General features: G+C 31.3%; 1 protein-coding gene across 1 annotated transcript in view; it reads right to left on the reverse strand.

Annotated features, from left to right (window-relative positions):
- Window positions 1-466: 466 nt before the first annotated feature.
- Window positions 467-15,877, reverse strand: part of LOC134714278 (uncharacterized) — a 37,566-nt gene continuing 22,155 nt past the window's right edge. The window contains exons 3-7 of the mRNA XM_063575514.1: window positions 8,913-9,132; window positions 8,458-8,481; window positions 6,614-6,934; window positions 4,323-4,352; window positions 467-2,012 (exon numbers count right to left, since the gene is read on the reverse strand). Coding sequence (XP_063431584.1) covers window positions 1,900-2,012; window positions 4,323-4,352; window positions 6,614-6,934; window positions 8,458-8,481; window positions 8,913-9,132 — 708 coding nt within the window. The 3' untranslated portion in view covers window positions 467-1,899. The remainder of the gene's footprint in view (window positions 2,013-4,322; window positions 4,353-6,613; window positions 6,935-8,457; window positions 8,482-8,912; window positions 9,133-15,877) is intronic.

Here is a 15,877-nt window from a genome sequence, read left to right on the forward strand (position 1 = left end):
AATTGATATGAAAGTTTCATTCATAGTATCGTATGACGTTATAAGCCATCCAGTATTATCATTATAGCAGAATGAGTAACTTCAGTCTAAATCATGGGAACTTGTCCTAGATCTTATCAAAGACACAATTTATCAGATGAATTGATGCTAGTACAAAAAGAGACACACAGAACCTTGACGTTTTCAGTGTAAGTTTTCCTTGTCATTCGAGTGACACACTTGATTTTCAACCAACATCGATTGAAACCAAATTAAAAAGCATCATCATATGAGTTGATACACCATAGCAAACTCGATGTCATGCATTGCATTAATGGTTTATGTTTCGACCAATTGACAGGAACTAATATAGACACTTTTGTCTAGTCAACTTAAAAAAAACATAGCATTAGTTTTAAATGTTTTTAATCAACAGTATATGCATTACATAAAGTGAATAGGTAAAAACAATTTAATAATCAACGATCATGAAACAATTACATATACATTGACTTCAAATTAAAACAATCAAGAACTCAAAATAGTATGTATATGGCACATTTGTTTTTGTACAAATTAAACTGAAATGTTATATCAGATGCTAGTAGTCCTAATGATCTTGATTATAAGAAGTAAAGTGTTTATGGTTTTCAACGCAGACAGTCTTAATTCAGTAAAATTGATAAATGTTACAGAGTTGTTTTGAAAACAACATTGTGTAACATTCTAAATATAAGTATTTGAAAAATGAGCTTTTAATTTCCATCATTCCATTAACATGACAGGATATAGTCGAGTTTATTTTGCATCTCGAACGTGATTTTATATGCTTTTCTAAAAAAGTGTATTTGAAGATACCAAAATTTTGTTGATGAATAGTTCGTATCTACAAATTATACATGATGGTCTTGAAGTATAAATTTTATGTAATTTTCATCCCACTTTTGTGTTATTGTGCTATAGTCAGTTGAGAATTGATGTCTTGTATTTTTAGAGTTAAACTTTGTTAATTACTATTTCTAGTTTCTTTGCTGAAACGGTTGTTTGATTTTTATAGCTATTGTCATGATTGTATTTGTTTTCTCTCAATCGATTTATAACTTTCCAACAGCGTTATACTACCATTATGTACCCCAATGTTGTATGTTTAACCTATCAGATCTGTGTGTTTTGTTCACACATTGAGGTCAATTTAAGAGAATTCAGAGGTTTAGCTATCTATAAAACCAGGTTTTATCAACCATTTTCTACTTAAGGAAATATGTGTTTCAAGTCTGGGATATAACAGTTGTCTTCCATTAGTGAAATGGGTTTTAACTTTTTGAATTTGCAATTTTATAAAGGACTTTCTGTATGAAATTTTTCTTGCAGGTCGGAAATTTTGTACTTTATTTTTGTATATGTAATTAATGGTAGTATGACAAACACGTTATGTACAAAATGGAAAGATCTTTATGATACACAGATAAAAGATAATTCCATAACTAGATATTAGATAACATATATACATTTCAATAACATGTCTCCACTGCTTTCACATAGTATCGCTATCGTTGTTAATTGAACGCGTATTTAGTTTGTCAATTTGTGCAGTAAACAATCCGATTGGCTAACCAAAACCACATGGATCATTGGCGCCATTTATTTTCTAGCTTTCAGCATGTTATTTGATATGTTGGTTCCTTCCCATTGGTAACAAAAAAAATGGATATAACAGTTGACTGGAAGATGAGACATACATTAGTCATTCCCTTTACTAGACTGTTTCTCGGGAAGATCCGTTAAAACAGGTTGTCCAACTTATACGGTTACTGGTGTCACGCAATCTTTTCTTTTTAGTTGTTAACTTTTTTTATTTCTTTTTTGCCATTTTTGTAATAAGGCACGTTTCGACCTAAAAGTTTATCACAGACCCTTTGGTCATCTCAGTGTTTTAGAAAATATAACCATTAGTATCAAGTAAAAGTCGCTCCTGAGTCGTGATGACGCTTTCGATTCTGATCGCTGTTGAGGGTCATTTTGAGTATTATCACCTAAAATACAAATGAAATGCATTATTTATCTAGATTTTCTACAAAGACACCGTTTTTTCAGCTATCTATATTTCATTTGGTGAAGATTGATAACATTTGGAGGTTCAACTTGTTTGAGATATACATGTATTAATGAAAAGCCCGGAGTCATATGTTATAAATAGCTTAAAAGGTGTCATACCACCAATTACACCCTCAAATTTAGAACATATGTGAAAGAAGGCCTACTCGGACAAAAAATAGTTCATTTGAAGTCATTGTTCACCTAAACTAACCAACAAATTTGCAGAAATGAAACTTTTGTTGAAAGAGAAATATATTAAGACCATTTTGAGCCAAATTTTACCTGTCTAGGAGTTTGCATTTTAAATTGAGGCTTAATGCGCTCCATGTTATACTAATTTAAGATTTCCAGAAAACCAGGGGTTATTTAAGTGGTACCTCCTTTCGGGAGCTCTCTTCTTTCTTATTTGATTTTGTATGTATGTTGAAAGTTGGCATGCAGAAAGGTGACACCTGTACCATCCAGGATATACCTAGTTTTTATGAAGTTAAACTTAAGGTAAAATATTTAGAAAGATGTAAAAATTGCAAAATTTGGTTGAACGGATAGGGACTTTTTATTGGTGGTATGACACCTAAAACTGTTAGAAATCGATAACGTTGTGTACAGACCCACGGACTGACACGTTTATTACTATAGACTTTCCGTAGATTTATTCGACATGGTCTCTATAATACATGAATTTATAAAAATTGGATAAAGGTCAACAAGACAGAAACTAAATAAGATAAAACAACGAAGTCCCGCTGCAAATGTTTGCACCTGTCCTAAGTCAGGAATCAGATGTACAGTAGTTGTCGTCTGTTTAGGTAGTTCATACGTGTTTTTCGTTTTTATATAGATTAGACCGTTGGTTTTCCCGTTTGAATTGTTTAAATTGTAAGGGCCCTCTATAGCTTATTATGCGGTGTGAGCCAAAGTTCCGTGTTGAAAGCCGTACCTTGACCTATAATGGTTTACTTTTATAATTGTTATTTGGATGGAGAATTGTCTCAATAGCACTCATACCATATCTTCCTATATCAAAGTAATTGTATAAAATGATAACGAATAAGACCTGCATGCTAAAATCGAATATGGTCAAATCCGACAGTTTATTAAGTAGTACTAATTGTAGTAATTGGAACAAAATAAAATGCTTTCGGTCAGAAAACTTTTCTCAATACAAGGAATAAAAAGGGTGTTTGAAACATCAAAACTTCGTGTTTTTTTTCAATTACTGCAAATGAGTACAATAAAGTTTTTGATCCAAAAGATAGAAAGTCTTGCAAAATTGTTTTATGTTCCAGTCGGAGAGGAAATGTCCGACAAGTAGGTACATGCGTTGGTTATCATCAAAATGTGCCTTAAGTTTTGAAAATTTTCGAATTCCTTTACATATTCCTGTGTGATATAAAATCAGCCAATTATTAAAATTATCGACTTATGAACTGTTTTTTATATTCGTCTGAAGTTGTTATAAATACAGTTGACCTACTGTACAAAAGCAAATAAATCGTGCTACGTTTCATATTTGGCTACGCTCTATTATCAACCACATAACCTTGTTTCAATGTTCAACGGATAGCGACCCAGACATTTAACGTAATAATAGCGGAGTTGTCTAAAGATACATAAGAATCAATTTAATGATATAGAAACACTTTAAGTGACTTAGCTTTTCTATTATGAAAGTGACACTTAAATGTACAAATCATTTGTCAACTAAGGATACAGCATTTCAATGGTATCATCATAATGAAATAGATAATTTGATTACATATACCGTGCTTAGAAAGTTCAAGAAAATGTTTGCATGACAACTTCTCAAACTTTTAAACATTTTTATTATATCGTTCTTATCCATCCACCGTATTTGGCGGTTATTGAAATTTTAGAACATACGAGCTTGCAATAATTTAAAAGTAGATGTTAAAAATACATTGTTTCCGTTTACTGGTTTTATATAAAATTATCACTACGTAAACGTATCTTTCCAAATGCATTTATTCCAATTAACTATGAAAAGATAGCGAAGAATCTATAGAAAAAATTAATCTACCGTAACGTATAAAATGAATGTTCTGTTTTTGGTGAACAAATATTTGAGATAGTTGTACACTTGATTTACCTGTTGCCATGGAGCAACATATATCACAATACAGATAAAACACCAAAATCATCTCTATGAAACATTTCATGCGCCAAAGCTTTGATGACAATCACTTGTTTTATTTCATAAATAAATATTTTTTAAGAATAATTACCTTCTCTTTTGATCTTTGTGATGTTATCTCCTATAGGAATAAATAATAAATAATGTAATAGTTTTACTTAGTAAAAGTTCCGTGAAAACTCATGTATGTATGACATCAAATGATAGTCCGATTGAAAAATGGATCATATTTTTTTTGCCAATAATATATATGCATATAAGAAGAAATATGATAGTGATAAGGACAACGACTTTGTTCTCTTTGACAAAATCCGTTTGTCCTCTAATGATATCTAGTGATAATATCTATACCCAAAGAGACACCCACACTTCCCAGGAATATTAATACAAAGGGTGTCCTGCTCACAAATTGGCTACTGCTGCTCACGTTAAAAGTTGAAAATCTGGATGCTAAGCAGCATATATATCTTATAATGGGTAAAACCATTCAAAATATTCAAATATCGCATAAAGGGGCATTACATGTCAAATTCCAGGCCACTGATTTGACTCATGTTGTCATATTTGACTTGATTTTATAAACCGTATATTTGAATTAAAAAAGTCTAATATATACGCTTAATAATGTAAAGACTTGCATTCCGTGTGCATCACGGTCAAGATGTCAACTAATAGACCCACGAGAACAGCCAACGGTCATATATTGACATAATTATAAATAGACAGGGAAGCAAGAGCAATTGGATTTTCTATGTCTGTTTGAATTTGAAGTATATCGTCGTTTTTTTATAATCATGATTTTTTGGTGGATCATATCAGTCAACCAAATGATTTAAACACGCCTAGTACTTGCGTAACCAATTTTAAGCTAAGAGTTTAAATTGAAGGTTACATGAAAACAGATTAAATGACATTACATAATTCACTTGCAGGTCAATGATACACCAGCAAAATGTTTTAATTTATTTTGACAAGTTTGTGACAAACTTAGTGCTTGTGACGAAATATTATTTCAAAATTCGACACTGAATTGTACTTGAAATAAACATAATCGTATTATATTTTGTCTAAATCGTTGCTTATGCCACTTTACACTTGCTAAATATACATCTAAAATATGACACTTTTAATAAAGAAATAATTCATTGACAGCAGGGATTAAACTTTTACTTATGCACTTGTTACTAACAGAATTAAGTAAGTATTCATAAAGACACGTGCTTCAAAATGGTTATATGTTTCCATATGATATGAAAGTTTATAACGGCACAACGTAGCACATATTTAAGTAAAATAAAAACACCTAATATTGCCTTTAACTAGGACATTATATAAATATATGTAATGGTCTTAATTATTTTAATAAATTGTAATGTTTACATTTTACTTCTATCTAAGATTGATATGAATATTTCTGGCTTATATCAATTACTTGTTAGAAAAAATGAGAATTTGATTTTTTCATACTCGTTTAGCGGTTAAACTTTCGTTTTACGGTTGAATTAACCCTAATTAATAAATAAATATTTATAAACTAATGTCAATAAACATGTTTGTGAAATCAAATGAGAGGCAAGACCGTTAAATAGTAAATGAACTCATTATATCGACATGTAAACTGTTAATGTCATTCCAATTACACACTGGAAAGATCATAAGTCATAAATTAATTGCTTTATAAGACAATTCTGATTACGCTAACTGACAAGGCAGCTCGTTATACAATGCTCAGGCAAATTGCAATTAATAATCCACCTGATGTAACGATTTATCAGTAATCTGGTAATGACAATTGGTCGTCATGGTTCATTTGCTGTTGAATTCAGGAATCTTGTAGTAAGATAACCAGAAATAAACTGAATCATCTTTGTACTTAATTGCTATTGTGTCTTGTAAACTGGCTTCCCATGCGAAACATTTAATTAAAACATCTCATTGCAGTCAGATGTATGAAAATATAAACTACATGTATCTAAAAATTTGATTAAAATCATTTATGCGAAATTCAAATATTACAATGAAGTATTACTTTAAATAGCCAAGTAGAATCTTAACCTACCAATTAAAACGATTAATCCCGCCGCAAATGTTTGCACCTGTCCTAAGTCAGGAATCTGATGTACAGTAGTTGTCGTTTGTTTATGTAATATATACGTGTTTCTCGTTTCTCGTTTTTTTTAAAAATAGATTAGACCGTTGGTTTTCCCGTTTGAATGGTTTTAAACTAGAAATTTTCGGATCTCTATAGCTTGTTGTTCGGATTGAGCCAATGCTCCGTGTTGAGGGCCGTACATTGACCTATAATGGTTTACTTATTTTTAAATTGTTATTTGGATTGAGAATTGTCTCATTGGCACTCACTATAATGTATCTAGCACTTACCACCAAGAACATGCACATTGATGCTCGTTGTTTCAACATCAGTGTTTATACTTGTTGCTGAGCTTCTACAAACATATATCCCAGCATCATCAAACTGTACCCTTTCTACCGTTAACTGACTTATAAAGGATCTCCCCGAATCTTCCGGTATAAAATTTGAAACGACTACCCTGTTCCGCCATTTTTTGTCCTTTTCATCTATCAGATTGCCATCAAAAAACCAATCGATTGCCTCAGGGGCACGTAAAGTTCCAGTCGCATTACACGTAAGATTCAATCTTTGATAGGCATTGAGGTACTTTGTTCCTGTTAGTCTTATTGCTGAAATGATAAATAGACTGTTTAGTTCTGGGTAGTTTATAAGATGAAATTTAAAAGCTTGAAATAATTAGATCAATTGCCGTTCATTATCACTGAACTAGTATAGATATTTGTTAGCGGCCAGCTGATGGACGCCGCCGGGTGCGGGAGTTTCTCGTTGCATGAAGACCCATTGGTGGCCTTCTGCTGGTGTCTGTTCTATGGTCAGGTTGTTGTCTCTTTGATACATTTCCCGTATCCATTCTAAATTTTATTGGTTTGTTAACGTCGTGTAATGATTCTAACTGGTTTACATATTTATGCATGCAAATAGATTACTATATTGCATTGCTTAATAATATATTTTCATTCAAATAATTGTACTCTGTAGTTAAGAGTAAATTGAATAAGCGTCGTATAATTTCTCATAAAATTACATTTCCAAAGATAAATTGATATTCCAAACGTTATTTTTGTAAAACTGTATTCGTACTTATCAACAACAAATTACATTTTATAATGTTAAAACATCGGAAAAAAGTATATATCTAACCGAAATTACCGATTAGGTGACTTATATTATAGATTTACAATTATGTTTAGCCATTAACAAACTTTTTACAGCAATAAAGGATCACATTGATCAACCTCATGTTTCCAGCAAAATTCAACATCAGAGGAAGACAGGCAGAAATCAAGAAGATTTGACAGTCAATTACTGACAGCAATTAAGTAGTAGGATGGTGATATACCAAAGTAATCAATGGCTGACCGATTTCCCCTACTCTAAACATCGATTGCACGCCCCCTGTGTTATTTGCTCTGAAATGTAAATGAAAGCCTACGGTAAATGTGAGTGTATTTAGCAACGTGTGTAAGGGGTGACCATTAACTGAGCCCCCTTGTGTGTATCCGTGATGACACAAGTTTTTGTGAAGTTCGTGTTGCTGTATTTAATTTATTTCTGCAAATTGTTTTGAAGACTCGAATGTCTAGTTATTTTTTAAAGCAACTTGTTTTATTTTTTTGAAATACAAGAAAATATACAAAATTGGTTCAATGGCAGGAAATAAATATGTTTTGTACGAGGCGAGGTCAACTGTTTTGTGCAGAATACAAAAAAGCCAGTTGTATTGTTATAAAATTGTAAACACAAAAAATAAACGTATTTCTATCCAGAAAAGAACCAGATTTTGTAGATAAATACAACAGGAAGTGTTTGACCTGTAGTGCAATATCTTTGCAATATATTTGTATTAAGCTAAAAGCACTGCCTGTGTCACACCCTTTAATATGTGTATCAAAGAACAAATGGGATACGGTTGGTTTCAAAATGCAGTTGATGTGCCGTTCAATGTAAATGTGTGCTTGCATAATCAACTTAAATTAACAAGACTTTACAGTTTTTAATTCCGTGTAACTTGTTGTTATCGTCTTAAACATGCATTTAACCCAGTTAATACAGACCAATGTTCTGATTGTGTTTTTTTGGGGGAAACCGATAGAGACTATAATAAAGATAGTGTATGTTTGATAATACTCACAAGGTTGCACCGGTATTGGGTGTCCTACAAATAAACACAATAAAATGTATCCTATGTCAAAAAACTTTCGAGAATCAAGTTATTTTTCAACTAATTGCAAGTAATTGAAATAGATCATGTAGTGACAGCGAAGTTCTTTCAAATCGAAATGGAAAATAAGAGATTTTTTTTCTCGTATACGTTATATTAAAAGAATCATTCTCTCTGTATTACAATTACAATTTGTGTCGATTGCTTTGTAAACAAGATGTACAAGTGTATATTTATAATCCAGATAGAGGATATTCATTTAATGATACAGTTTTGGGTTTTGTCAAAGATTCATGAAAGTTATTTTGAAGCAGTACTATATTCGTATTAGGAACGTAAAAAAACCATATAAATCAATATGCACTTTATGCTCGTAAAAATTATGATGAATTACATAGACGATAAGTTTTGACATATATACTTACTAAGGACAGTCAAATTGACATGATATGTATAGACTTCGGCAGCACTTATTTGGCATTCATAAGTTCCAGAATGAGACGGATTTGCTCGCTTTATAATCAAGTTAATACTTGTTGTTATTGGGTCATTTTCATGATAGTCGATACTCATTTCTTCATTTGGAGCATACATCATTTTGCCAACTGATAATGGAAATAATTCTGAAACTTTTCGCCAAACTGGCTGTAAAAGAGAATCATATTTAAAAATTTTAATACACGTAGTTACGTTTAGTTTGATCCATTTGATTATAAAATATATACTTGAGTGTTAACTCTTTTATAATCAGTTCAACGTCTAAATGTTAGTTTTTTTACCGGTTATAATTGTTAAAGCCCTTTCTCCCGCGATTCACTCGACATGACTAGTTTTAAAACTTTCAGATTTGACACTGTACATTGTTTCAAGAATTTGTCCTGTTATTTACCTTGTTTTCAATATACGCTATGAAAATATAACAACGCTCTGCGAGGTCAACCATGGTTTTGAGCACTGTCTATTCAATCCAACAAAACATTAACAAATTCGACTATTTGAGAAATCATCATGCATGGGTATTGTCATTGCGAAGAATTTTCATGGTAAAACCTAGGATAAGACTTCACCCTCAATAATCGATCATTTAAATATAACCGCGTAGTTTTGAAATGAACATTTTAACAACAAGACTAATCTAAACGAATAAAATAACTTTTGCAGAATAACGATATTCAGTACATTTTCCGCCATACAGGCATGCTATGTAAAGCCATCCAAAACATTGAATGCATTATGATAGTTCTATACATACTTCTCGAAAATAACATGATAACTGCCTTTCTTTTAACATCAGACGTTTTATGGTATGATGAATTGACATACTAGTTATGATAATTTATACATATATGTCGACGCGCGAGATATATAGCGGTTGCAATCATGGGTAATATTCAAATTCGGCAACAAAAGGAGAACGCTATGACAAGAACCTAAAATGACGCAAAGACACATAGGAAGTATGCGTTTTTTCACTAGTAAACTAGTTTTTTTTGTCAGAAACGGTCATTTGATCTCAACAGCTCTTTTCAAAATAAACAGTACATTTTAAGACTTATCCACTACAGAAAATTCAGTTTTGTTAGGATATATTTACAGTCAATTAAGATTATTCTGTCTATGAGTTCAGATGTACAAAATTAACTATCTACATATTATAGACCAACATCAACACTAAAATTAGTTGTCTAAAAAAGTAAGGTTTGATAAGGAAATTTCCGTTTTTAATTTTGTTTTGAGTTCGGTATTTTTGTTATTTAACCTTTAACCTTCAAGCGAAATTTTCTGCTTAATACTGAATTTACCGTGGTGGATAAGTCTGAGTAAATTGACTCAAAGAATGAGAATGACCGAATGATTTATTGTTTAAAATTTTCAAATGATATTAGGATCAAAATGACAATTTGATAATAAATAACAGTAGTATACCGATGTTTAAAACTCATAAATTGATAGAAAACAACCAAATCTATTTACGAGTGTTTGACAAAATATTATTAAAATAGTATTACAACGAAAAATATGTCCCTATACTCCTCTAACGCTTGAATCAATGACAACGATGCTACATCAAAGTTAAGTCAAAATTATACAGACAAAATATTGATTACAAATGTCTTAGATCATATTTGTAACGAAGTAAGAAAAACAGATAGTTCAAGTTATTGACGAAAAGACATTATGAATGTAATTCATCTTAAGTGGGCAGTTTAGCAATGTATAACAGTAATAGACCACTTACAGACCACATGTTACCAATACATCGCCAATATTTTGATCTATACTTACTGTACATCAATACAATAATCTTTGGGTTTTTAATTGTATCGTTTATATATATATGCTTTTTTTCAGACATTCATTTCTATTCGGTTACTTTTTTAACATTTTTATCCTTAGACGAGGTGTCTTAACAATGATCTAAGTGTTGTATAAATATTTTTGTTATATTAGATTTAAACAAAATTTGCAATTTCATTCGTACCTTTTAACGGAGCAAAACCGAAACAGAAGATACCTAAAGGATAATGAAAATCATAACTCGGAAGAAAACATACGATTAAGTATCGGCAGCGGTGATTTCAGGTGATCTTAAAGGGTGACAGAACCTGTTCTACATGTGAAACACATATTGTCACTACTAGTCAGATAAGCCGATGTTTCCAATTACTGTTTTTGCAAGAGGACGGGATTGTGGCAATTAGCTCATATAAAAGAGGGACGAAAGACACCAAAGGGACAGTCAAACTCATAAATCTAAAACAAACTGACAACGCCATGGCTAAAAATGAAAAAGACAAACAGAAAAACAGAAAAACAATAGTACACATGACACAACATAGAAAACTAAAGAATAAACAACACGAACCCCACCAAAAACTAGGGGTGATCTCAGGTGCTCCGGAAGGGTAATATCCGCATCCGTGGTCATCTGCGACATAAATATTCCATCTGTAACGGGCAACACTATCATGATTGTGGAAATATTTTTCGAAGGGATGATTTCAGTACTAGGTTCAATAGCTTCCTTGTAAGCATTAAACTTCTACTAGCGATTTAGAACTAACTATACGCTCCAGATGACATAGACCTTTGTTTACTAAAGTAAACAGCATGCCAATGTACTAAGACAGTTCATTTAGTGACACAACGTGTACTCTAACGAAAACATTTTACATTCCTAAGCCTGTATTATGTTACTTTGAATTTAAAAATACAGATGAAAAACTGGATGTTCGTTCATTTCACTGGCTAATTAAATAACATAAGGTTCCTTCAAATAATGTTATTTTGGTCGTCCGTTGAATGCTCTATAATCTAGTTACTATATTAGTATTCTTAATTACAAAGATTTATTCAGTAAGCAATCCTAAATCGAATTTATGAGTTTATTTATGACCAATTGCCGATACGACATAAAGCTACGAAAAAATTTCTATAAAAACTTTAAGTGCAATACTCTTCTTGTGTATACCATACAAAACATTTGACTTCTCCAATCATTTATAATATTTTGCTTTAATGTATTCAATAAGCTAGGCTTTAGTATAAAGTTGGAGCTTGTATTTCCAGATGTATTTGTTAAAATGTGTCAATCTACCAAAAAACAACCCTTAAAAATCTCGAACCAGATGCGTTTTTTATATCTTATCGGCATGTTAGTTCTTGTCAGCACATCGTATCAACATTTTATTTCCGTAATGGGGTAATTATGTATTTTCATTGCATTTTGGAATTCCGACACCATAGTTAGTTAATATAGTTACAGGGACATTCAGCTTATAAGAGCAAAGCAATAACTTGTCTTACTAGAAAATTTACTCATACAAGTGTACATTTTGTAAATTTTAATGAGATGGAAAAAACATAAACAGGTAAAGACAGTATGTTAGTTGATAAATGTTATTCTTACAATGATATCGTATTTCATATGACGGCGCCAAACTTCGAAAACAGTAATCAATGTCAATATGATCAACAAAGAGGTTTATTCGGACACATATTTCCACTTAAAATATTTTCAATTTCAAAACAGAAAACCAACAAATGTTTACTTTCATGTGCTTTGACAAGATGAATATACAAGTTATAAATCAAAGCTATACAACATTCTGCTCATTATCCTTATTTTTATCAAAAGTTTCTTTAAGATGAAAGAAGAAACAAGCATCAATCATTGAGATTTGAGTTTCAACAAAGAAAGAAAACACTTTAATTTCACAAAATCGTGTAGATTGTTAGTTAAGATGATTTACGTCTATTCATTGTGCCTATTTATCGTTAGAAGTGAATTACATGGTTGTTTTGTTCACTAAGGGCATATAATGTACTTTTTTCGTTCAATTTTGTTTGTTCGTAATCAGCAGTCTCCTCTCGATGACATATTGATCAAATGCAAGGTCCAAGAATAATATGCGGCGAATATATAGTATATTGGTGGAATCACATTATTCAGTCATCCATTTTGAATGAAGATTCGACAAAAACAGCTTACATGAATGTCTGTAATTTTTTTTTCTATTTTTGTTTTACATTAGTATTCTTGTTTTACTTTAGTATTTTTGTTTTACATTAGTATTCTTGTTTTACATTAGTATTCTTGTTTTACAGAAGTATACTTGTTTAAAATAAACCAATAAAAAAACAAAGTATAAAAGACTAGACCTACTATAGTCAATATACATACATGTATGGAATGATAAATGTACTTACATTCAAATTGGTCTTTGTTTGTTTTTTGTTGTTTTTTGTCTTGTTGGAATACAGTCATAATCACTTATATCCCATATTTAACTTTATTCATATATATATTTACACCTACTGGCGAAGTTCAAGGATTGGCGATTTTCCTTAACTATTTACCGACCATATCTATTAATTTTTAAAATGCATGTACATGTACTATGTCAGATATGGCGGCGTTTCTTTCTATTCTAGTATGATTTCACACACTCTATATCAACTCAAATTCAAAACCTTTCAATTCCAGTAATAACATGTTTGATATCATACACTCACAAGCATAATAAATAAGATCGTTTGAAAATATTATATCCATGTATATGTAGGTACTAACTGCGACCCCACACGTTTCACTTTTGACATGGGTTTTAAGAGAAGTTTTCTAGGGTTCGTACAAAAGGTTGAAGAGACTGACCTAATATCTCTATTCCAGATTCAGTTGTATATATCATGTATCGTCTATACATTCGTGTTCGAGCTATGATGAATCAATTTGACTATTATACTGAACATATCTTTCAAGTTGTAATATATTGACAAGTCCTGCGCTTGATGTTTTGCATTTCAGAATATCGGGGGAAATCTTTGAACTAGAAAACAGTATCGGAAACCACTAAGTCGAAGATGATTTGGACTTGGATGCTAATTAAATATAAGATAAAAATAGATGATGTGGTAAGATTGCTAATGAGACAAATATCAACTATAGATTAACAGGACGAGTATATGCGCACTTATAGATTATGTTACCATACTGCCTTCAAGTCTTAGCACAGCAAAAAAAAACCCGATTAGGTAGTCATAACAGACCCGAGCATTTAAATATTTGTTAATTCAAAAGTGAACATCAACAAGTTGAACAACATCTACTAAAAATCCAGGAAACCGTTTCAGACATACGTATAAAAAAGTGTTATTTTTATTTCATCGATACAACTGCTGTATGACTATTGATCAGCAAGGTATCATCAACTCAGTAGTGAGTGCTACGGTACTGACATGATTTTTAACATTTCTTATTGTTTCAAAGTTTTTAATGTTTCATTCTTTAGAATTTCCGTGTAGTATTGACGTCATACAACTACCGTACTGCTGGCTGCTTTGTCCGATGTTGTACACAAAAAGATCTGCGAATACTAAATTCAAGAATTGTGTGATTTATCAACCATTACATATATTTTTGACTTAGATTCGTAAGATAAAAGATGTATACTTATATTCCCAATATGCAGATATTCAAATAAAGAAGTTAACTGCATGCAAAATGAAAGTTTCCGCACGAAATACTGTGCTATTTGTTGTAAAAAGTGAGTATATAAATAAAGGCAACAGTAGTATACCAATGTTCGAAACTCATAAATCTATAGAGAAAAAACAAATCCGGGTTACAAACTAAAACTGAGGGCAACGTATCTAATATAAGAGAACTACGAAACAACATAAAAACACAACTTTAAAATGTAACACACACAGAAACAAACTATAATATAACAATGGCCATTTTCCTGACTTGGTACAGGGCATTTTAAGAAAAAAGAAATGGTGGGTTAAAACTGGTTTTGTGGCATGCAAAACCTCCCGTGTAAATGACAATGTTAATTATAACATTAAATTGACAACATTACATGACAGGACTACAATTGAAATAAATGGGAGAACATATAGGACAGTTAAAACAAACGAATAATAGCCAACGAAAGGTACCAGGTTTAAAATTTAATACACCAGACGCGCGCCACGTCTATTATATGATTGCTTATCCTACTGATAATATATTTTTTAATAATTCCGGTCAGGATTCATTTTCATAAATTTTTCGTTTTCAATTTCCTCGTTTATCATCGTCTTTACTCTACCTTTAGTCGGCAATATACTGTCTTTTTAATTTGTGATTTTGACGTATCAGAAGCGTTTTATATGTCTCTTTATTGAAATCTAATTCTTGTTCCCGTTTAAATATAATGATAACAATAGCCAATTAAACTTGTACATCTAGGATACGTCAACATGTCATACGTCAACATGTCATACGTCAATACGTCCATACGTCAATGGATATATTTTCTTTCAAATATCTGATCTACATTTATCTAGAATAATTTGATATACTTATAGAGTAAGACATATATTTATAGTACCAGGCACAGATACAGCAACCAATAAAGCATTCAAAACAAGACAAAAGATATTAGATTATCAAAAACAGCGAAAATAAATTATTAATAAGAAGGACATATTTTGCTTTTTCTATGTAAATTGGCCTTAAATTGATATGACATGAACGTTCTACTGTATACTTGATCTGAATAAATGAACTGTCTGCCAGAGATATGTAAATTGGCATGTTTATTTGACAAGATACTGCTTCGCAAGGAAGTCGAAGTTGCAGTTACAAGGGTTTGTGTAGACTGACATTTCAAGAGGGAAGATCAATGGTTAAATTTAAATAATTGGACAAGTTTATTGATATATCTTAGATTAGTCTATTTTAAAAGATGCAAATTATTCAAAATTGATATACAATTTTAGACACCGCAGCTATCTTGGAGAACAACATAAAATAAAGTTAGGAAAGCACTTTATACAGTAATGCCATTAAAATGATTATTCAAAAAAGATTTATCGGTAAATAAGTTGAACTTTTTAATTG

This window comes from Mytilus trossulus, chromosome 4 (assembly GCF_036588685.1).
Source record: "Mytilus trossulus isolate FHL-02 chromosome 4, PNRI_Mtr1.1.1.hap1, whole genome shotgun sequence".
Taxonomy (NCBI): Eukaryota; Metazoa; Mollusca; class Bivalvia; order Mytilida; family Mytilidae; genus Mytilus; species Mytilus trossulus.